This window comes from Scyliorhinus canicula, chromosome 5 (assembly GCF_902713615.1).
Source record: "Scyliorhinus canicula chromosome 5, sScyCan1.1, whole genome shotgun sequence".
Lineage (NCBI taxonomy): Eukaryota > Metazoa > Chordata > Chondrichthyes > Carcharhiniformes > Scyliorhinidae > Scyliorhinus > Scyliorhinus canicula.
In genome coordinates this window covers 169978304-170002900 of record NC_052150.1, presented here as the reverse complement: position 1 = coordinate 170002900, position 24597 = coordinate 169978304, and the positions used below count along the sequence as shown (strand labels likewise).

At 45.8% G+C, this 24597-nt stretch overlaps 1 protein-coding gene across 9 annotated transcripts in view; it reads right to left on the bottom strand.

Annotated features, from left to right (window-relative positions):
- LOC119966423 (voltage-dependent L-type calcium channel subunit beta-2-like) overlaps window positions 1–24597 on the bottom strand; it is a 461782-nt gene that overhangs the window by 17880 nt on the left and 419305 nt on the right. For all 9 annotated transcript variants that reach the window (XM_038798048.1, XM_038798052.1, XM_038798053.1 and 6 more), the window contains 3 exons: window positions 19624–19704; window positions 18249–18307; window positions 16734–16843 (listed from right to left, as the gene is read on the bottom strand). In XM_038798048.1, coding sequence (XP_038653976.1) covers window positions 16734–16843; window positions 18249–18307; window positions 19624–19704 — 250 coding nt within the window. The remainder of the gene's footprint in view (window positions 1–16733; window positions 16844–18248; window positions 18308–19623; window positions 19705–24597) is intronic.

Genomic DNA, 24597 nt, shown 5'->3' with positions numbered 1-24597 from the left:
CCTTATATATACCCGAGACTCTGCCCTCCCCTTCTTCCCTCCTAGAGACTATTCTGTCGAGGATCCCCATTGGCGGGAGGCGTGGGAAAGATGGGACCTGTCTATGAACAAAGTCCCACAACTGTAGGTATCTAAAATAATTTCCCCTTACCAACCCAAATTTCTCCTCCAAGCTCCTCAAACTCGCGAAGCTCCCTTCCAGGAACATATCACCCACCCTTCCCGCCCCCGCTCGCCGCCATACTCGGAACCCCCCATCCATACTGCCGGGGGCAAACCGATGGTTGTCGCAGATTGGCACCCAGACAGACACCCCCATCTCCCCCACATGCCTCCTCCACTGGCCCCATATCCGCAGGGTCGCCACCACTACCGGGCTGGTGGTGTACTTGGCCGGCGGCAGCGGTAGAGGAGCCGTGACCAGGGCTTCCAAGCTGGAGCCCCTGCACGAAGCCGCCTCCACCCGCTCCCAAATAGACCCCGTACCCACCATCCACTTCCTTATCATAGCGATGTTGGCCGCCCAGTAATAATTGATCAGACTCGGCAAAGCCAGCCCTCCCTCGCTGCGGTTCCTCTCCAACGTCGCCTTCTTCACCCGCGGGGATTTTCCCGCCCAGACAAAGCTCATGATCAGCCCGTTAACTCTTTTGAAGAAGGACTGTGGGAGGCACTGAAAAATAAACAAAGATCGAGGGAGGATTGTCATCTTTACAGTCTGCACCCTCCCTGCCAGCGACAGCGGGAGTGCATCCCATCTCCGAAACTCTCCCTTCATTTGCTCCACCACCCTGGCCAAATTTAACTTATGCAGCCTGCCCCAGTCTCGTGCCACCTGGATTTCCAAATACCGGAAATTTTCCTCAACCAGCCTAAACGGTAGCCCTCTCAATCTGTTCTCCTGGCCCCTTGCCTGGACCACAAACATTTCACTCTTGACCGTATTTAATTTGTATCCTGAGAACTGGCCGAACTTCCTCAGCATTCCCAGTATAGTTCCCATCCCGGCCACTGGGTCAGACACGTACAGGAGCAGGTCGTCTGCATAAAGAGAAACCCTGTGTTCAACCCCGCCCCTCACCATCCCCTTCCAACCCTCTGCGGCTCTCAGCGCAATCGCCAGCGGCTCTATGGCCAGCGCAAACAGCAGCGGGGAGAGCGGGCAACCCTGTCTGGTCCCTCGGTACAACCTAAAGTACTCCAACACTTCTCTGTTGGTCCTGACGCTGGCCCTCGGGGCCTGATATAATAATTTGATCCAATCCACCAATCCCTCCCCGAACGCAAACCGTCCGAGCACCTCCCATAGATAGTCCCACTCCACCCGGTCAAAGGCCTTCTCGGATACCACTACCTCCACCTCCCTACCCGCCGGGGGCATCATTATCACATTGAGTAATCTCCTCAGATTGGCCGCCAGCTGCCTACCTTTCACGAACCCCGTTTGATCCTCCTCAATCACCTCCGGTACACAGTCCTCCATTCTACCCGCCAGTACCTTTGCCAGGAGCTTGGCGTCTACATTAATCAGGGAGATTGGCCTGTGGGACCCGCACGCCTCCGGGTCTTTACCCCGCTTCAATATCAGAGATATGGTGGCTTGTGACATTGTCGGCGGCAGGGTCCCTCTGTCCCTTGCCTCATTGAAAACCCTCACCAAGACCGGGCCCACCAGCTCAGAGAACTTCCTATAAAACTCTACTGGGTATCCATCCGGCCCGGGGACTTCCCCGACTGCATCGCCTTTAGGCCCCCCAATAACTCCTCTACTCTAATCGGGGCCCCCAGCTCTTCCACTCGCCCCCCCCCCCCCCCCAACTGTTGGGAATGTTAACCCGTCCAGAAACCTTTTCATCCCCTCCGGTTCTTCCGGCGGCTCCGAAGTATACAGCTTACGATAGAAGTCCCGGAATACCCTATTCAATTCTGCCGGGTCCTCCACTTTGCGCCCCCCCTCATCCCTCACTCTACCTATTTCTCTGGCCGCCTCCCTCCTCCTGAGTTGCTGCTCTAACAGTCTGCTAGCCTTTTCCCCATGCTCGTACACCACTCCCCTCGCCTTCCTAAGCTGTTCCACGGCCCTGCTCGTGGATAGTGCCCCCAGTTCTGCCTGTAGTCTCTGCCTCTCCCTGAGTAAAACCTCCCCCGGGGACTCCGCATGCTCTTCATCTATCCGACCCATTTCCCTGACCAATCTATCCATCTCTGCCCGGTCTGCCTTGGCTCTGTGGGCCCCAATTGAAATCAGCTCCCCCCCGCACTACTGCCTTTAGCTCCTCCCACAGGGTCGCCGCTGAGACCTCCCCCGTGTCATTCACCTGCAGGTAATTTTTTATACATTTCCGAAGCCTCTTGCAGATCCCCTCCTCCGACAGCAGTCCCACATCTAGCCTCCATTGCGGGCGTTGATAGCTCGCTCCCCCGAACTGCAGGTCCACCCAATGCGGGGCATGGTCTGAAATGGTAATTGCTGAGTATTCCGTGTTCTTTACCTCCTCCATACAGTCCCTGCTTAGTACAAAGAAATCTATCCTGGAATATACTTTATGGACGTGCGAGTAAAACGAGTAGCCCCTTCCTGTTGGCCGTCTATCTCTCCAGGGGTCCACTGCCCCCATTTGCTCCATAAACCCTTTCAGCTCCCTTGCCATTGCTGAGAGTCTACCCGTTCTGGGACACGACCGATCCAAAGTCTGGTCAAGGACCATGTAAAGTCCCCTCCCATTCTTAGCCTGCGAGAATCCAGGTCCGGGATCTTCCCCAGCACTCTTTTAATTAAGTCCACGTCATCCCAGTTCGGGGCATATATATTCACCAGCACCACTCTTCTCCCCTCCAGTCTGCCCCATACCATCAGGTATCTGCCCCCCCCGTCAGCGGATATGCCCTCTGCCTCAAATTGCACGCACTTGTTGATCATCATTGCCACCCCTCTGGACTTCGAGTCCAAGTCCGAGTGGAAGACCTGGCTAATCCAGCCCTTCCTTAGCCTGGTCTGGTCCGACACTTTCAGATGTGTCTCCTGCAACATAATTACGTGCGCCCTCAGGGCCCACAAGTGCGCGAACACCCGCGCCCTCTTAACCGGCCCATTCAGTCCCTTGACGTTCCAAGTGATCAGCCTGGTCGGGGGGCGCACCCCACCCCCCCCACCCCGCCGGTCAGCCATAGCCTTTCTCGGGCCGGTCCCTGACCCGTGCGTCGCGCCATTCCTGGCCCGCCCTTTGGCTGCCTCCACCCTCGACCTCCTTTCCAGTGCCTATTTCAAGTCCCTCTCCCGTCAGCAGAACAACCCCCCCTCCCCTAACCCCATCCCCCGATACCCCCACCCCTGCCATCTACTGGCTGTAACTTCCCCCCCCATCTGACTCCCTTGACTAGCCAATCTGCTAGCCCGGTGACTCAACACTCCGGCGCCTTCCTGTCTCATTCCCATTGTTTCCCCGTCCTCATCCCCACTCCCCGGCGCCCCATCCCCCTCTCCCACCCACTGGGGCAAGCCGGCTCCAGTGTCTTCCGCGAGCTGCACAAAAAGCACAAACCAGCCCAAACAGGAAAAAAAAACACAGAAAAAAGAGAAAAAGCATAAAAATGTGTACCCAAACCCCCCCCCCCATAAGAAACAAGAGAGACCACAAAAAAAGGGGGGAAAAAAGGGGGGGGGTTAACCCTCCAAACCAATGTCCATGAACAAAGGAAAGAGTCTCAAATGCTCCGCTTGGCCCCTTTGGCCCAGCAAACCGTTGAGCAGCAGTCCAGGCACATTCGGCGTTCCTTCCCACAGAAATCCTCGGGCCCTAACTCGCGTCCTTGGGGCCTCCTTTCGGGACCAGCCCCAGGTCCCTCACACCCATTAATCCACACTCTTTGCTTTCTATTAATTAACCATCCTCTATCCATGCTACTACTTTACCCTTAATGCCATGCATCTTTATCTCATGCAGCAATCTTTTGTGTGGCACCTTGTCAAAGACTTTCTGGAAATCCAGATATACCACATCCATTGGCTCCCCATTATCTCCCGCACTGGTAATGTCCTCAAAAAATTCCACTAAATTAGTTAGGCACGACCTGCCCTTTATGACCCCATGCTGCATCTGCCCAATGGGACAATTTCCATCCAGATGCCTCGCTATTTCTTCCTTGATGATAGATTTAAGCATCTTCCCTGCTACCAAAGTTAAGCTCACTGGCCTATAATTACCCGTTTTCTGCCTACCTCCTTTTTTAAACAGTGGTGTCACGTTTGCGAATTTCCAATCCACCAGGGCCACCCCAGAGTCTAGTGAATTTTGGTAAATTATCACTAGTGCATTTGCAATTTCCCTAGCCATCTCTTTCAGCACTCTGGGATGCATTCCATCAGGGCCAGGAGACTTGTCTTCCTTTAGCCCCATTAGATTGCCCATCACTACCTCCTTAGTGATAACAATCATCTCAAGGTCCTCACCTGTCATAGCCTCATTTCCATCAGTCACTGACATGTTATTTGTGTCTTCCACTGTGAAGACCGACCCAAAAAACCTGTCCAGTTCCTCAGCCATTTCCTCATCTCCCATTATTAAATCTCCCTTCTCATCCGCTAAAGGACCAATATTTACCTTAGCCACTCTTTTTTGTTTTATATATTTGTATAAAATTTTACTGTGTGTTTTTATATTCTGAGCAAGTTTACTCTCATAATCTATCTTACTCTTCTTTATAGGTTTTTTAGTAGCTTTCTGTTGCCCCCTAAAGATTTCCCAGTCCTCCAGTCTCCCACTAATCTTTGACTTTGTATGCTTTTTCCTTCAATTTAATACTCTCCCTTATTTCTTTAGATATCCACGGTCAATTTTCCCTCTTTCTACCGTCCTTCCTTTTTGTTGGTATAAACCGTTGCTGAGCACTGTAAAAAAATCGCATGGAAGGTTCTCCACTGTTCCTCAACTGTTTTACCATAAAGTCTTTGCTTCCAGTCTACCTCAGCCAGCTCTTCTCTCATCCCATTGTAAACTCTTTTGTTTAAGCACAAAACAGTGTTTGATTTTACCTTCTCACCCTCCATCTGTATTATAAATTCCACCATCTTGTGATCGCTCCTTCCAAGAGGATCCCTAACTATGAGATCATGAATCAATCCTGTCTCATTACACAGGACCAGATCTAGGACCGCTTGTTCCCTCGTAGGTTCCATTTCATACTGTTCTGGGAATCGATCGCGGATACATTCTATAAACTCCTCGTCAAGGCTGCCTTGACCGACCTGGTTAAACCAATCGACATGTAGATTAAAATTCCCCCTGATAACTGCTGTATAATTTCTACATACATCAGTTATTCCTTTGTTTATTGCCTGCCCCACCATAATATTACTATTTGGTGGCCTGTAGACTGCTCCTATCAATGACTTTTTCGCCTTACTATTCCTGATTTCCACCCAAATGGATATCATCCCTTACTATTGCCTGGATGACATCCTTAAATAACAGAGCTACACCACCTCCTTTACCATCCACTCTGTCCTTCCGAATAGTTTGATACCCTCGGATATTTAACTCCCAGTCTTGACCATGTCTCAATAATGGCCACTAAATCATAGTCATTCACGGTGATTCGTGCCATCAACTCATTTACCTTATTCCGAATACTACGAGCATTCATGTTGGCTTATGTTGGCTTTTATACCTCTGTTTTGAATCTTAACACCTCGATCAGTAACTTCTCTTAAGTTATATTTCCTCTTAACTTTTCTCCTAATTTTCCTTGTAATTGAACCCATATCTTCATGTAAGATACTTCCGCTTCGCTTACCATTTACGTTTTTACTTCCCGTTTTATTCCTTTTAGTATTACTGGGCCTATTCACTGAGCTCCCCTCAGTCACTATACCTTGTACTGTCGCCCCTTTTGACAATTGCTTCTCTGCCTTACACTTTCCTCCTTACTGCCTTTTGTTTCTGTCCCTGTCTTACTACCTTCCGACTCCGTGCATTGGTTCCCATCCCCCTGCCACATTAGTTTAAATCCTCCCCAACAGCTCTAGCAAACACCTCCCCATGGACATTGGTGCCAGTACTGCCCAGGTGCAGACCATCCGGTTTGTACTGGTTCCACCTCCCCCAGAACCGGTTCCAATGCCCGAAGAATTTGAAAATCTCCCTCTTGAACCAACTCTCGAGCGACGCATTTATCCTATCTGTCCTGACATTCCTACTCTGACTAGCTCATGGCGCAGGTAGCAATCCTGAGATTACTACCTTTGAGGTCCTACTTTTTAATTTAACTCCTAACTCCCTGAATTCAGCTTGTAGGACCTTGTCCCGTTTTTTACCTATATTGTTGGTGCGTATGTGCACCACGACAGCTGGCTGTTCACCCTCCCCCACCCCCCAGAATGTCCTGCAGCCACTCCGAGACATCCTTGACCCTTGCACCAGGGAGGCAACATACCATCCCTGGAGCCTCGATTGCATCCGCAGAACCGCCTGTCTATTTCCCTGATGATTGAGTCCCTTATCACTATAGCCCTGCCATTCTTCTTCCTGCCCTGCTGCGCAGCAGGACCAGCCACTGTGCCATGAACCTGGCTGCTGCTACCTGCCCCTGGTGAGCCATCTCCCTCAACAGTATCCAAAGCAGTATATCTGTTTTGCAGGGAGATGACCACAGGGGACACCCGCACTGCCTTCCTACTCTTGCTCTGTCTTTTGGTCACCCATTTTCTATCTCCCTCAGTAACTTACACCTGCGGTGTTACCAACTCGCTAAACGTGCTATCCACGATGTCCTAAGCATCGCGGATGCTCCAAAGAGAGTCCATCCGCAACTCCAGAGCCATCAAGCGGTTTAACAGGAGCTACAACTGGACACACTTCTTGAACGTGAAGGAGCCAGGGACAGTGGACGTGTCCCTAAGCTCCCACGTCGCACATGAGGAGCATGACACGGGTCAGGGTTCTCCTGCCATGTCTTCAACCTTTGGTTAACTTATACAACTACAATTCCAAAAAAATAAAAGAAGGAAATAATAAATATACCAATGAAAAGAAAAAGGAAAAAGAAAAACTACTTACCAGTCAATTACCAGGGATATACAGCATCTCCTCCCCCCAAGCTTCGAATTCCCACCTAGCTTCAAATTCCCAAACTCACTCTCAGCTGTGTCTCACTCTGGCTCACTGGGAGAATATACGCGTCTGGATCATGCCCAGCAAAGTGGGGACGGGGGGGGGGAAGCAAAATTGTGCCGATTGTCTTTAGCAGTTGATAGAGAGAAATGAAAGAAGAGAAACAAAGAAAGGCAGCACACAGAGACTTCCAGAGACTTCAATAAGTGTCCTAATTCACTAGGAAGTAGGTGTACAGAGTATTAGAAGAGATTCTCATCCTAGTCCTAACATAACATCAAGGGGTAGTGTCAAAATAGAAACCTACCCCATGCAAAGGAAGGAAAACACCAACAAGCAAGTCAGCACAAGCCATTCATTCAACTGTCGTGAAGAGCTATAAGAAGGACAACCATTCTGTTGCTAAGAAAATAGTGTGCACTATCAAAACTAATGTTAAAGAATTAAGCGGATTTTGGAGAGCAATAAAAACAATGTTTCTGCAATCCTGTTACTGTGACTCAATAAACATCAGGTAATTAAAACAAACGAGTTGGGGCAAAAATAGACAGAATAAAAATAAAATGCTGCAGATGCTGAAAATCTGAAGTAAAAACAGAAAGTGCTGGAAAAACTATCTGCGAGAGAGAAACAAAGTTTTTTTTTATAAATGTTTTTTATTGAGTTTTCATATTTTATATATGACAAATTACAAATTATTAGAGAGAGAGAAAAAAAAAGGAAAACACAAAAATTTAACATGAATATTTACAGGTAAGCATCTTCATAACAACAATTGTGGCCGCCCCCTTTAGCCAGCATACATATTTTACATTCCCCAATATGGCCGAGGCACATGTTTATAGGCATTTATTTATAGTAATTCTCCAAAGAACCATTGGACTCAAAATATTAACTAGTTCTCTCTCCACTGGTGCTGCCAACTATACCTATTTTATTCCTGCATTTTTTGTTTTATTTCAAAAACAGGCAGAGTTTGGGCATTACAAGTCTCTGAAAGACCTCACAACCATTTGAACTCTCAGACTGGGCATAACTGATTGGAAAATCTGCATTAATTCAACCATCCTCTGCTTGCTGAAGGCAATTGTCCTTATTTATATTCTGAAGAACAGCAGTTAAGGAAACAGTTATAAAACACTTCAGTCGTACCAATTATATTAATGAACTGAATAATGAATGAGCTAGCAGAAGAATATTTTCTGGATGAAGTGCTTAACACCCAATACATATTCATTGTGAAGTCAAAGCTGCAAAATTCTAAAACTAATTTTAGAGAGTTTCTGTTGCATTATAAATTTCTTTCCTGTCCTTTGTGTGTTACAAAAATTCAAGGTATATCCTTCAAATAATACTTAGCACACGGTTAGCATGTGGAGCGCAGTTTGCATCAGACAGTTACTTTAGTGTTTTTATTTTCATCATATTTTTAAATAAGTAGCTGTACATTTCTACCTTGTCTTTGCTACCACTGAACTCACCTGAAAATAAATAACACTGGTGCTATCATTATCGCACCTGGAAGAAGCACCGGCTCTACGGCACACATGCAGAATGTGGCTGATCGCAGTTTCTCAATAGGAAACGTAGATTTTACTTTATCATAGCCAAGCCGTGAAATTAACATGCTACAACACTTTGCAACAGCATAGCTCTGCTGGATTTCCACCATCTGTATCGACATCAGTGAACATTAGAAAAGACTCCTGACATGCAGGTGTCTCAAAACACATCACTGTGACCTGTACACATTACAGCCATGCCGCTCACCATTGTTAATATGTTGCACAACAGCAATCCTATTTTTTTCCAATGAGCATAATGGTGCTTGTTATCCTAGCGAATTACAACATGACACACCAGACTGAAAATGCAAGGTGAAGAGTGAGTGCGTGAATGATGCTGTGATTTACTGGAGTGACTAGAGGCACTGGCCCTGGCTTGCTGCCTTCCACAATATCTCTAAGAAAGGGAAGATAAATATTAATATATGCTGACGAAACAGAAGTGTTCAAAATAAATGGAATGGTAAACGTGTTCAGTAAACGTTGGGAGGAATTCTCCAGTCTTGGGATTCTCTTTTCCCGCCCACGGGTCCTCCTGGCAGAATGGAGTGGCTTCAATGGGAACTCCCATTGACAAGCGGCGGGAAGAGAGAATCCCGTCACCGGTAAACAGCGCACCAACGAGAAACACTGGGGGACAGGAGAATCCGAGAATCCCACCCAATGTTGGCTAGTTGGAAGAAGAAGTACAACAGAAGCTGAAATCCTCCACTGATGGCTGTCCCCATTCTTTCCCACTCTTCGGTTTCATGGACTTCTTTGAAACGGCTGAAAGTGTTTTAAAACAGTTCAGACAGTATCAAGTCACACACCGGAAATAGCTAATATTTATGAAGTATTTGCCTATCTTCCTTCTCCTGGAAAGATACTAATCTCCCCTGCACCCGATATGTGTACAATATTACAAAAGGGAAATTAACACTTTTCCCCAACTTCCTGAGATAATCTTTAAGGACTCTCATGTCCACTACTGTCGGAGGGTCTGCACCTCAGACTCACATCCTCATGGAGAACTCTCCTGGAATATTGGAGAATATGGCCATTGTACAAGAAACCCCAGGCAAGGTTCTCCGTCGGCCGACGCCGAAATCAGGAGGCGCGATTGGGCGGAGAATAGCCTCCTGAATCTCCGGCACCCCAAAAATGCCGTAAATCTACACACGATGTTTGCATATCATTAGTGGGCCCACCCGCGACTCTCCGTCTCCGGTGAGCCGTGTTCCCGACCGTGCATTTCACTTGTGCTCTCAAAAATCGTGAACCTGGCATGGTACTGCTGAGAGAGAGAGTTAGAGAGAGAGAAGAGGTAGGACATGGAGAGGAGCAGCTGCGGGCTGCGGGCCCGGACACTGACCGTGCAGGCTGGGTCGGGGAAGGGAAAACAGACCGAGCGGCCGAGGTGACCCCACCCCAAAGGAGTGAGACGGTGCCCAGGCATGACCGCCATTATGGTGGCCATCTTCGACCATAAGACATAGGGGGTGGGATTCTCTGATCCTGAGGTGAAGTGTTGACGCTGTCGTAAACGCCGTCACGTTTCTCGACGGCGTCAACATGGCTTCAGGAGCAGCGATTCAGACCCCTACAGGGGGCCAGCAGGGCACTGGAGCGACCCACACCGCTCCAGCTGCTGGTCCCCGGCGTCAGATGGGCACCACAGGTCTGCGCATACGCAGTGGGACCGGCGCCAATGTGCGCATGCGCAGTGGGACCGGCGCCAATGCGCGCATACGCAGTGGCTCCCTTCTCCGCACCGGCCCCGATGCAAAGGGCTACAGGGGCCGGAGCAGAACAAAAGGGGCCCCCAGCCCGAGAGGCCGGCCCACCGATCGGTAGGCCCCAATCGCAGGCCAAGCCACAGCGGAGGCCCCCCGGGGTCGGACCCCCTCACCCCCCACCAGGCCGCCCTCGGATGCATGCACGCTGAGGTCCCGCCAGGTAAGAGCAGGTGTGAATGGCAGGCGGGACTCGGCTTTTGTTAAGTGGCCGCTCGGCCCAGCCGGGCGGAGAATTATGGGGGGGGGGGCTGCATAGAGCGGCCCCCGACCGGTGCCGCGCACCGACCGCACACCGGCGCCGATTGTCTGCTCTCTGGGGAATCGGCGGACCAGCGTCAGAGCAGCATGGCGCAATTCGCGCCCGTCCCGTCAATTCTCCGGCCCGGCCTGGGCTGAGAGAATCCCACTCAGGAGCAGAAATAGGCCACTCGGCCCATCGAGTCTGCTCCGCCATTCAATCATGGCTGATATTTTTCTCAGCCCCATTCTCCTGCCTTCTCCCCATAACCCCTGATCCCCTTATTGATCAAAAACCTATCTATCTCAGTGATTTGGCCTCCACAGCCTTCTGCGGCAAAGAGTTCCACAGATTCACCACCCTCTGGCTAAAGAAATTCCTCCTCATCTCTATTTTAAAAGATTGTCCCTTTAGACTGAGGCTGTGTCCTCTGCTTCTAGTTTTTCCTACAAGTGGAAACATTCTCTCCACGTCCACTCTATCCCGCCACGCAGTATCCTGTAAGTTTCAATAAGATCCCCCCTCACCCTTCTAAACTCCAATGAGTACAGACCCAGAATCCTCAACCGTTCCTCATTCGACAAGCTTTTCATTCCAGGGGTCATTCTTGTGAACTTCCGTGGACCCTTTCACAGGCCAGCACATCCTTCCTTATATACGGGGCCCAAAACTGCGCACAATACTCCAAATGGGGTCTTACCAGAGCCTTGTACAGCCTCAGAAGTACATCCCTGGTCTTGTATTCTAGCCCTCTCGACATGAATACTAACATTGCATTTGCCTCCCTAACTGCGGACTGAGCCTGCACATTAAAGTGAGACTCGCTGTCTCACTCTAATATGCAGATTTGCTAAAACGTGATCCTGCCCACAATGGGTGGGACTTATAAAACAAACATATCACGAGATCACATTCGATCTCGTGAGACGTTGCGAGCCGGGTAGACCCCGGGAGATTTCTAACACACAATACCTAGACATCTAAATTAGGAGGAGGAGTAGCAGTTTGTAGCAGTACCTATTTTATCTGATTCCTTCCTTCTTACAGCATCAAGAATACTTCCAGATGCCTATGAATTTCCTATGAAACCACTAACTAGCCAGGGCAGATATGACGATAAAATGGCTTCCTCTTGTGCTGTAACAATTCCTAGATTCTGTGACGGATAGTATTCAGTGTTGCTGTCATGACAACAATGAACAACTAGATCAAGAGAGTTTAAAAGGCAGCAGGGCAGCATTAAAAATCTGCACACCTTTTACCCAGTAGGGATGTCAATATCTTTTTACTCCTTCAATAACCAGCTGAATATTTAATGCAATTCATTCCACAGTAATTTCCATCCTTTAGCACTAATTAAACTGGTGAAACTATACATCATATTAAAACAGCAAATCAATTAGTTTAATATGGGGAACGCCAGCGGAAATTTCCTAACAATTGGGGAGGGAAAATACATGTTTGTTTGCAATCTTACGTATTAAATTGGCAAGTCTGGCATTTTTAATACTTTAATACTTATGACAAAAACAATGGACGCACACTCAAAACATCCAAATGTTCCATTTTTGAGATTGTGCCACCAAACTCTTTGACTCCTTCACAGTCATGAAATTTCCATATTAGTGGCAAGTAGGACACAAACTCAAAGCTTCATATTGATGCTCAAGTTCTGTCACTAGCTAGACACAATTTCTGGCCAAGAAAAGCGCTGAGTGGAAGAGATGCTTTGCTGCTGCTTTTTGTGTTTTTGTGCCAAAGACAAACTCAAGCTTTGGGCCAAAAGCACTGCTGACTATAAGCCGGAGTTTAGGCTGTATAAGACAAGCTTGGCTCTCTTTTTGCCCTTCCTCGTACTTTACAAAGAAGAAAACAAATCCGTTCTGGTTGGCAGATAACTTCGCTGATTGATTTTGGTGGAGAATGGGAAAAGAGATAGGAAGTTGAAGGTTGCTCGTAGTTTTCCCTGGTTTCAGTGGCACACTGGTGCATGCTTGGACAGCGGCCATTTTGGGACTCTAATGATGTCATGCCTTTGGCAGGAACAACAACAATATCAATCAAATTCTTCAGATAATGGGGTGAGGGAGGGTTCGGGAAATGTAACAATGAAAATTTAAAATTTATACTGCTGGAAAGTGAAAAAGCTGCTGCATTTTCATGCATCTTCAATAATAACTTAATCATTTGCCAATCAACTAGAATTTAAATGCCATGGGATTTGATAACGTCAGTCTATTATTCATGATTTTTGCTCATTACAACCCTTGGATGGATTTTCCAGAACTTTTGCACCACAGTAAGAGTGTATCTCCAGTGTCCCTTCATTCTGGCATAGAAATGCATGTAAATTGAGAGTGACTTATGATATTGCTCACCCCACGCTCATCCCTGGGACTTTTATGTATATCTGTCGAGACCTTTGAAAAACAGTCAATAGCAGCATCAATCAAAATCAATGCCAGTTATAATTTTACTGAATTTGCACCACTTTGACTGCTGAATACTATTAGATAGACTTTGCATGCATTAATTTCCAAAACTCCAAAATCTTACTGTGGGATTGAACATGAAGTCATTGGCCTGAGAGCTTACTCTCTGCTTTATCAGATAAGTTGACTCGTTTAAAATAAATGGCTTAATGCCCATGATAAAATGCCAAAACAATTATCAGATGAATGTTTTAAGCATACATTTTGTAGTTTCCCATAGCATCATTATTGGCCATTATTATGGAAAGAAGGAATGGGATTTGTGTCATGGGATGACATTTTCTGCGAGCCTCCACTGTTTTTTCCTATGTTACAGCAGAGACAAACACAATTCAAAATTGTGAAGTTGAACTGGAGATCATGAATAATTGAATAAATGTGGGTTACCACTTTTGGATGAATGTTCTGTATCCTTGTCCATGGCAAACCAAGTGCCCTGCAGCAAGTGCAAATTAAAAGTGTGAACTTTCTGCCTACAATTAGCCACTCCTCGGCTTGGCAGGTGAGGATTCTGAAAATCTGTTCTATGATATATTGCTGATGAATACAAAAAGAAAAGCAGATGTATTCAAATAATAATTCTTTGTTTCCAAGATGCAAGCAAAATCAACAAGGCCACGTCTATTGCCCTTTCCTGGTCCCTTCTTCCTTGAACTACTGAAATATTGACACAATGAGACAAAAAGGTGAACAACCCAGAAATATCACAATCCAAACATGTCAAAGTGTACGCCAGGTGGAGAACCTGCATGTGAGAGTGACTCATTGAGCCATACCTATTCTTCTAAAGTAGCAATCTTACTGATGACAAGCCAAAAAAAAAGCACACAACCAAAAAACAAATACACAGACGAAAAAACACCTGAAAGAATTTGTTGCCAACTTTCTAGTATACATACCCAAAGCATCTGCAAAGGGAGGGCATTAATAAAGCAAAAGAATAAAAAAAGCCAAGACAATTCAAGTTTGTACAGAGCACAGAAAATGTGTGGTGCAAAGTTAAAGTATACACAATGGAATGCACAAACACGGAACCAGTTGCTATTTATATAAAGTAATACCACAGACACAAGTAGTACGGTAAATTTCACAGTGAGGCCAGTGTAAGAAATGGAAAGTGCCACTCTGGTTCAGCAGGAGTACTTTACTGGGTTAAACTATATTCCTGGGTCTGAATAGAAACAGCTTTAACCTGCAGCTTCCCATGTGTAACTGACATGGCTTTACTCAAGACAAGCACTCAAGGGGTTATTCATGAAGGCCCACCTTCTCAACCTTGCCCCTCATCTGAGGTGTGGTGATCCTCAGGTTAAATCACCACCTGTCAGCTCTCCCCGTCAAAGGGGAAAACAGCCAATGGTCATCTGAGACTACGGCGACTTTACCTTTACTCAAGACAGACACCGGAACCAAACGAAAAAAAGCAAAGTGTTCAAGTGTCCAGCATAAAACTCATATAAAAGTATGCAAACCAACAGATCTGAGATTCTTAAATGAACAGAAGTTGAATATTGAAAGTATTTCATCTCTAATGTACTATTCTAGAATGAATCTTTTAAGTTGGGAGTTCTGGGTTATTTTTGTCAGGAGCACAAATACTCTGGCAAAGTGGTTGTGTTACTGTATTTGTTCTCCAGAAGCCTCACTGAATAATCTGAAATCCCACCATGGAAGTTTGTCAACAGATTTCAGCTAATGAGCTAAATTTGAAATAAAACAGTAATAGTGACCAGGAATATATCGGGACTTTGGTAAAAACTCAAACTTTTTATAATGTCCTCCAGGGAAGGAAATCTGCCATCCTTACTCAGCCTATAAGTGTGGCTCATTCATAACTGCTCTGTGAAATGGCCTAGCAAGCCATGAAGTCAATTCACCTTCACCTTAGCAAGAGCAATTAGGGTTGACCAATAAATGTATAATATGGACAAAAATGCCTGCAGGCAGGCCAAATTAAGAATCTATGTTTATGCAAAGTGGCTTCATGACAGGATACTTTCATTTTCAGCATCTCCTGTGTTGGGGTTTGCACACAGCGCATGCCAGAAATTCAGAATAAATAGTTTAAAAAGATAATTCATCTGGATATATCTACTTACCATTTTTAACCAGCTCAACGGTAACTCACAGAAACCAGGGGTGGGATTCTCCGACCCCCCGCCGGGTGGGAGAATCGCCGGTGGTTGGCTTGAATCCCACTCCTGCCGACCTCCCAATTCTCCCGCCCCCCCCTCCAAAAACCGGACCGGCGTGAGTCGCGCTGCCCGCCTAGGAGAATGACGGGGTCCAGCTCGACTCAATGGGCGCCGGGGCCGCCCGAATTCTCCGGCCCATGATGGGCCGAAGTCCTGCCCGCCTGTAGCCGGTACCGCCGGCGTAAATCATAGTAGGTCCCTTACCGGCGGGACCTGGCGGCGTGGGCGTGCTCCGGAGTTCCTGGAGGGTTGCGGGGGCATCTGGCTCCGGGAGGTGCCCCCACGATGGCTTGGCCCGCGGTCAGGGCCCACCGATCCGCGGGGGAGCCTGTGCCGTGGGGGCACTCTATTACTCCGCATTGGCCGTTGTGGTCCTCCGTGATGGCCGATGCAGAGACGAACCCTCCCGCCCATGCGCGAGGATGACGTCTGCACGCGCTGGTGCCCCCGCACATGTGCCGGCTGGTGGAGGCCCTTTGGCGTTGGTTGGCGTGGGGCTAGGCCCCTATCCCGCCAGCCGGCAGGGCGCAAACCACTTCAGGGCGGGCCTAGCCTCTTAAGGTGCGGAGGATTCCCCCACCGGGTACGGGAGAATCCAGCCCCAGGTTTCTTATAGAGGCTGGCATGATCACCATGTGTCTCCAATTGAGACTTCAAAATACCAGAAGCGCACCGGCAAAGTCTGGAATGAAGTTGGGCAGCACGGTAGCATGGTGGTTAGCACAATTGCTTCTTAGCTCCAGGGTCCCAGGTTCGATTCGCGGCTTGGGTCACTGTCTGTGCGGAGTCTGCATGTTCTCCCTGTGTGTGCGTGGGTTTCCTCCGGGTGCTCTGGTTTCCTCCCACAGTCCAAAGATGTGCAGGTTAGGTGGATTGGCCATGCTAAATTGCCCTTAGTGTCCAAAATTGCCCTTAGTTTTGGGTGGGGTTACTGGGTTATGGGGATGGGGTGAAGGTGTGGGCTTGGGTAGGGTGCTCTTTCAAAAGAGCCAGCGCAGACTCGATGGGCCGAATGGCCTCCTTCTGCACTGTAAATTATATGATCTATTCTATAAGTTAATACCATTCCATTCTTCCATTCAAACTAAAATTATTTAAAGCATTGTGCATAGTCAGATCGGAAAATAAGGTTTTAGAACAACCAGTTTATTTTGGTGAACAGGAATTCACTGTATTGTAACAAACAGACTTACTCCACTTTCTAAAGCACATATTCCACAGTGTTTGGGCATGCCAATACAAACATAAGCTCAGGTACGTTTTAACTTTGTTTATCAACTATATGACCAGTCACCCCTTTTTGCATTGGATTGAAAATAAAACCAAACCACATGGCACATTATGCACCTCACTTACCCAAGCTGGATCTGGTGTTAGAACGTTCAATTATTGCATGCTTACTGGGATTATTTAACACTGAGCGTTTGGCAAGGGAGATATCAGCTGTGACCCGTGTGATTGATATCCTATAAATAAACAGAAAAGTGTTAACTAAAGGAAGTTCATAATGTTATTAAGTCTGACATGTTCTATTAAACAGAAGTGCAACTAGCACATCATGTGCTTGACTGCAGTTTATAATAGCCTAAGAGTTAGTTTTTCAATTGGGTAACTAACTGAAAATTGTATATTGCTTATATAATTAAAATTTAAAAATTGGGTAGATTGACTGATATAAAAAATGTGCTGATTCTCATCAGAATGCAATACCCAGAAGCTGGCAGACATGAAGTTGTACTGAACAAGCTTCAACTCGAATGTCCTCCTTCTGCACTGTATGTTCTATGGTCTATGTTAACTCCACGACCAAAGGCAATTCTTCACTTTTCTAATTATTTAAAACCATTTTCTAATCTCCTTTCCACAAGGTTTATTGTGCTTTTCCATGGGCAGCAATTCTCCTCTGGTATCTCAGACAAGAAGCCATCTTGGTGGGGGCCCTGACAGTGACTTTGGCAAGCCTATTCAACCTCAAAAGGTAAAAATCAGGCAGGATTCCTATTACTGTAAACCTAAAAGTGAATGAGTCTTCGGACATACATATTGAGCAAGCACAGCAAAAGACCTGTGGGGAACAGCCTGCAATCACCATCGAGACTCAGCCATGAACCATCACTTGAATGGGGAAATGGAGGATATCAGAACTCACAGGACTCTATCTAGACGAATCAACGTCTTTATAAAAGGGGAAATTGCATAAAAAGAATTTCTGAATGCCTTGTAATTATTAACTAATATTTTGCTTGATATTCCTCCTAAATTAAAAGGAAGACATGCACATGGAGGTATATCACAAAGGTTTATTGATTGAGTTACAGGACATAAATGGAATTGGATTAGTAATACACAAGGAGAATGGTAATTCAACCCAATGATGTTGAATGTTTTCAACTTCCGATATTGAGTTATGCAGACCAAATTAAAGATGTGACTAAATGACTCAGAGGACGAAGAGGAGACTTAAATATTTTTCCAAGGCTTCAACAATTTAGCTACATATCTTTCTATGATTCAATCACAGTCACTTAGTCAGAGAAGGAAGCGCCTGAAGTGCCAAAACACTCTTCCACCCTATTTAAAACTAAATTTGAAATGCACTTGAATATGATTGTCACAAACTAATTTAGAAAAGGTGAGTGCAGTTCAGCACAGGAGGAGGTGCGGTTTAATAACTCATGAGGATTCTGCAGCCCAATCTGATCAACAAACATAAACTTTTTGCCATACCATTCTCTGCAGGGAGTGCCAGGTTTTGGAAATTTCCTTTCATATTAAAATATTAATGGATGGTGATGAAACATTGAGGATTCAACCTACACATTGTCCGACTTCATTCACCACTTCCCAAGAATCCTATAGAACTGTACGTACCGTCCTTCAAATCTGTGTTTCAGAAAGTCAAATAATGCTTTTTGCATCATGTCTGTCACCTAAAGAAAGGAATATTATAAAATGAAAGTTTAATTCATGTTTTAATAATAAAATATTTAACTTACAGTTTCAAACTGAATATACATATTTTATTCAGAGGCATTTCTAGGATTTTAAAATCAACTAAGGAGCTGGACATCATGAGCATGATGCCTGGATCTGACCGTTTCAGTTTGATGCTATTTCTGGAACACAGGAGAGTACGGACCAGAAAAGTCTGTTTGATTAATACTAATATCTGTCAATTGCTCACTCCATGAAATATTGATCCAATTCTCCCGTAATATATTCTCCATGTCTCATTGCATCAAGTAAATTCATTGCATAGGTTGACCAACCTTTGCTCTTATCTGCCATTATCACACTCACATGTCACCACCCCACGGATTAGGGTTGCAAAGTCACAATTATGAATGCTAAAGTCAACAGGAAACGATCAGACCCATCAAGCATCCAGCATTTAGTTGCATTTTAAATTCAATGGCATTTTATAGGTGTGCCAAACCTGGAGCCCACATTATCAATCTATTTATTCTAAATTTGCTGCTCAAAATAAAGGTATTTAAGAGAACATTCTTTTTGCTGGATGGGAGAGGCATTGATGCGTACATTTCCACATTCAAAACTGGTCACAAAATTCAAACAAACAATTTCAACTGAATGTAGTGACTACACATGAGTCTGCTCCAAGAGCTTTATTCGGAAACAATAAAGGTGTTTAGCAGCAAGGCTATTCAAAATGTCATAAAACCGATACTCTGGTACACTAGATTTGAGCTAAGCTTCCAACCTCTGCACATGAACGAAACTGGAAACTCCTGAAGCAATTATTTTCTTTAAATACCAGCAAAAACCATCTTACTAAAGCTGAAGCAAATTAAATGCACAATGCACAGAGAGAAAACGTTTTACCCTTTACATTTGGACCCATATTTCAGTGTGAAAGTATAAAAGCCCCCACCTCCAAACTCTATCTTAAGAAATGTGTGCCTTCTTATGCAACTCACTTACAAAAGTATTGTTAAAAGTGACTGTCCACAGCAACATGTAGCCAGCTGCACCATCAGACTCCAAACCTGCACTATTCTCTAGTCAGGGAAAAGGAGTTCTTGTTTGCCTCTAGGAATTGAAGAGCGCTGCTTCTCCATTACCCATTCCAAATATCATGACACTCTGGCACTTTCCCTCCCAAGTGTCAATGCTGTGATCGACCTTACACAGCAATGTTTTTAAAAATGTTCCCTGTAAAGTGTAGAGTATGCCACAGAAGTCGAACAAAGCAGTTAAGGTCTATTGATCTACTTCACCTACTTACCTCATATCCTTTCAGAGAAGGCCCCACTAAAACTACTGGTCGCATAGAAGGCACTACATCATAAGGAGGGATGTGTTCAGTCTGTGTGAAGAAAATAGATTCTTAGAATGTCATGAAAAAAAAATGTCCAATTTTTACCCCTTTCTTTTTTGCCCCCAAAATTTAGAGTACCCAATTATTTTTTTCCAACTAAAGGGGAAATTTAGCATGGTCAATCCACCTAGCCTGCACATCTTCGGGTGATGGGGCAAAACCCATGCAAACACAAGGAGAATGTGCAAACTCCACACGGACAGTGACCCAGAGCCGTGATCGAACCTGGGACCTCGGCGCCGTGAGAGAACAGTGCTACGCACTGCGCCACCGTGCTGCCCTATTTTTACCCCTTTCAGCTCCAATTTCAATAAAATCTTGTATAAAACTGACCCTATTTCCCGTCCTCTCCAGCTTTGACAAAGAATCATCGAGACTCAAAACGCTGTCAGACCTGCTGAGATTGTCCAGAATTTTTTGTTTTTGTTTCATATTCCAGCATCTGTAGTTGCTTTTATTTTAACCCCATCAAATCGTTTTGTGTCTAAAGTTGCTGTCAGACTAATATATCCTAAAACTTGTGCTGACAGACACTGAATGAGTCAATAATTTCAGCCGGATTGTTTTGATTTCCCAGTGGACCAAATGGATACCAGTCCTAATTAACAGCTTAGTTACACAAAGAAAATGTCTAAACTAACTTTCCAACTAAAAGCCTAATTGAAAACACAATTTTTACTAGATATATTAAAATGAATATTTATGTATTTTAGCAGCAATTTTCCTTTCCATTATTATATTTAACAGCAGGCAAAAGGACAAGCCATCCTGATGTGCTATGGTGCTGCGAGACTGATTGCTTTGGGGACTGATGCATAGCGTCAGCACCTGTGCACAGTAATGGTCGCCATACTAATGCCTGGCAGACAAGAACCTTGTTGTAAGAAATCTGGTGTGTGGAACAAGTAACGCAAAATGCACTGCGGGATTTCAAGTGTTCACCACTCATTAAAAGACAACAAGTCATGGAGTAAACAAGAACTGGGTGCGTTTGGTCCCCAGGGGTGGTAGAGACACATTCTGACAAAGTAAATATTTCAAAAGCTTATAAACGCAGGACATTTCAGCTTCTGAGTCACATTAAACTGCTAAGTTCTGAAAGATACCACTGCTAATTTGGCTGACAAGAATGCCAATCACAAAAGTTCATGAGTGCAACAGAGGCAGGAGCAAAGAATCTCTATTCCATACTTTTGTCCCCCCCCCCCACCCCATACTCCCCTTGCAAAATTGGGGAAAAATCTTAAATTTTCTAAAAACATAATGGGCGGGATCATAGAATCCCTACAATTTAGCATGGCCAATCCCCTAACCTGCACATCTTTGGATTTTCTGGCCTTTCCCACCGGTGGGATCTTCCAGTTCTGCTGAAGGTGGCCCCGTGATTGGTTCCACAGCAGCAGAGTGGGCGAGCCATGCAAAATGCCATAGACTTCAGTGGGGGTCAGAAGATCTGCTGACTACCAATAGCAAGCTGTCTCCATCACCAGAAAGCATGCTGCAGAAGGTCCAGAAAATTGCATCCAATATTATTGTACCTGCAAAAATTGATTATATATACTGATTATTTCTCATTTAATATCATTGCATTCTCTATAATCTATCATTTGCATTGACTAATGTAACTCTTCTGGTCCCAAGTAACCCAAGGTTAGCTTAATTAGTGAGAAAACCTTGGGCAAAAAAACTAACGATGGCATGCTAGTTTGTACTTCCTTCAGTTGGCTGGCAGTGGGATCTTTTAGCGCCATTTCTGTCAACAGCTCCTCCTGTTGTTCACACCCCTCTGTTGCCAGGCAACCCATGGCAGGTTTCACTGTTGGTAGGACCGAAAGATCCCGCCAGGCGGGAACGGACGGAAAATTCTGGCTCTTAATTTTTTGCTAGTTAATTGTCTGTTCAGGCACAGGTCGACGCAGAGTATACAAGTATACTCAGGATTTATTTTACTTCCACATTGCACTACTTTTGCAGGCAGTACAGCAAGAGATTGAAGTTTTAGAGGTTCAAAGACACAAGATGTGATTTTGTGTTAGACGATACCCTCCGCATGATTTTTGGTGGTGGAGGCAGCTTGCCATTGGCCGCTGGCAGATCTTCTTGTGCCTTGTTTTTGATTCCAATGTAAGTGCCAGGAACAGCTTGCTACCTGAACACAGGAATGGTCAGCAGGAGAGATTTCCTCAAATGATAGATATCAGCCAGACAAGGCCTGGAACTCGACAATGGCCAGCAGCACAACAATGAGAGTGATAAAGGCAGAGATGCATTAATTTCTACATGCAGGACCTAAACAAAAGATTTCATGAAAACGACTGAGATTCAGGCCAAGCCCCTAGCCTGGGCCCTTCTCTGTCTACGAGAATGATAGAGATCCCTTCGTTCCAGGCAGTCCTCGGATTAGGACAAATGGAACACATGACGCTGAGTTCCGAATAAGTGGCATATGCTCAGATATTATGATCCCAAATTTCCATAAGCTTTCCAGAGCCTGGAAGCCCCCACCTTTGGGTTGCATGGAGGTTCTATCTCAAACAAGGTCTCTTAGGGAAACTAGTAGAGAAGGCCAAGATTTAATCTATCCAGAGAACAGCCGAGTCCTGAGAATGACTTACAGCTGCCGTGTTCTGGAAAGCTTATGGAAATTTGGGACCATAGTACCTGTGCACGTGAAACATATTCAGAATTCAGCCAGGAACAGTCCCTAAGGGAACGTACCTCTGTAATACAGGCAGAATGTAAACGCAAGCAAAATGGCCGGTGCAGGGGGACGGGCAGTGGGTCAGAATTCTGCAGACTTCCGGTATCCTCTGCACTTTTTGCTTTACCACTCAACTTAGTGTCATCTGCAAACTTGGACACATTGCCCTTGGTCCCCCAACTCCAAATCATCTATGCAAATTGTGAACAATTGTGGGCCAAACACGGATCTCTGAGGGACACCACTAGCTACTAATTGCCAACCAGAGAAACACCCATTAATCTGTATCTGCTGGAGTTCAGGACAATGAGGGGAGACCTCATAGAAACCTATAAAATTCTAACAGGACTAGACAGGGTAGGTGCAGGAAGGATATTCCCAATGGCAGATATGTCCAGAACCAGGTGACACAGTCTGAGGATATGGGGTAGACCATTTAGGACAGAGGTGAGGAGAAGTTTCTTCACCCAGAGAGTGGTGAGCCTGTGGAATTCATTACCACAAGAAGTAGTTGAGGTCGAAACATTGTATGTTTTCAAGAAGCAGTTAGATATAGCACTTAGGACGAAGGGAATCAAAGGATATAGAGGGAAATCAGGATTAGGCAATTGAGTTAGAATATCAGCCATGATCACAATGAATGGTGGGGCAGGCTCAAAGGGACGAATTGCCTCCTCCTGCTCCTATTTACTATGTTTCTATTCTCCTCAAAAGTTCTCATTCCATCCTCTCCACACAATCCATTGCTCACAGTTCTAACTCTCTGCTTTCTCCCCCTGCAGAAGAAAGCACAGAGTTCCCAGGAGAGAAAAAGAACCAGAGGTGGCCCTCCAGTTAAGCCACCCTGACCACCGCTGAGGTAGCAGTGATGGAGATTAACAGGGTGGTGGTGTAAAACAGGGTGGAGAGATGGAAGTCTCCCGCATGCTGGAGGAATAGAATTAGAAATCACACTGCCACTCAGCACACAACTACCACTATTACTGATTTGTTGTCGCCATTTAATGAAATTTGAACATCTGCACATCGACTCTTTACCCTTTAGTTCCCTCAGCTTTGACACAAGGAGGCGACAGGGGAGTCCTCAGGAGTCACACATGCTGAAGAAATACTTGCACAGGACGTATGAATATTTTCCATCATCTTGGATGTACACACCAAAGTGGGTCTCCTAAATTGTTTGAAGTATTTGGGTGGCTTTGGTGCTGCATTGCAGAATGAATCAAATTAACATTGGTTAATATGCAAAACTGTCCCTGAAGGAAGCACGAACATGCTTACTGAGGAGCTACAGCCCCACCAACTCCCAAACTGGGATGAAGAAAAATTCCCAGCCATACATTAAAAGGAAAGCTCAACATTTGCATTTATCAGCGCAATGCGATTGTTTCAGTGCGGCAGCAGAAGAAACTTTTTTCAACTCTTAAATGATGGAAAAATACAGGATGAGAAGGGGCTCTGCAGTCCTTCTACATTCACATCCTCTGTGTGGACCTTTCTTCTACTGGGCTTCAGTCTGTGTAGTTTGTGGAAATCTCAAACAGTTTATAGACGTAGAGGTGGAGGAATTACAACAGGCCTTCTGCGAACGAGCTAACCAACAGACTTAGATAGTCCTATCGCTGGACGAGAAAGAGCCCATCCTATCACAGCGAAGGAGTTGGTGAGCTCATGAGGGAGTTGGGAGCAGTGGACTGATGCACCATCAATTGGACTCGAGTCGTGAAGTAGTTCCAAACAACAGGCTTTAATACACTAGTTGTGTGCCCGGCAGTAGAGGTACAGAGAAAGGCCGACTGCCAGCCGGTACGGGTTCTTATACCCCACCTCATAGGCGGAGCTACCAACCTCTCAGCCAATCGGCGAGTAGTCACATGACTAGCCTCAGCCAATTGGCAGAGAGGTACATGATTTGCCTGAGCCAATGGGCAGCAAGTCTTCTGCACCAATGGCAGCATGGTTCTAAGGTACCATAATCTCCCTAGTCATACTACCACATGGACCCATGGAGGTTCTTACATCCAGGGGAATGGGAGCATTTGTTTTGCTCTCTATTACACAAGGTGTATTGGAGGATTGTCTTTTTCATGGTGGGAAAGGGGCTATTGGCTGGGGTTAGGAGGTGGGAGAACTCAGCTACTGTGATTTTGGATCACACTCTGCATTGGATGGATGTGGTT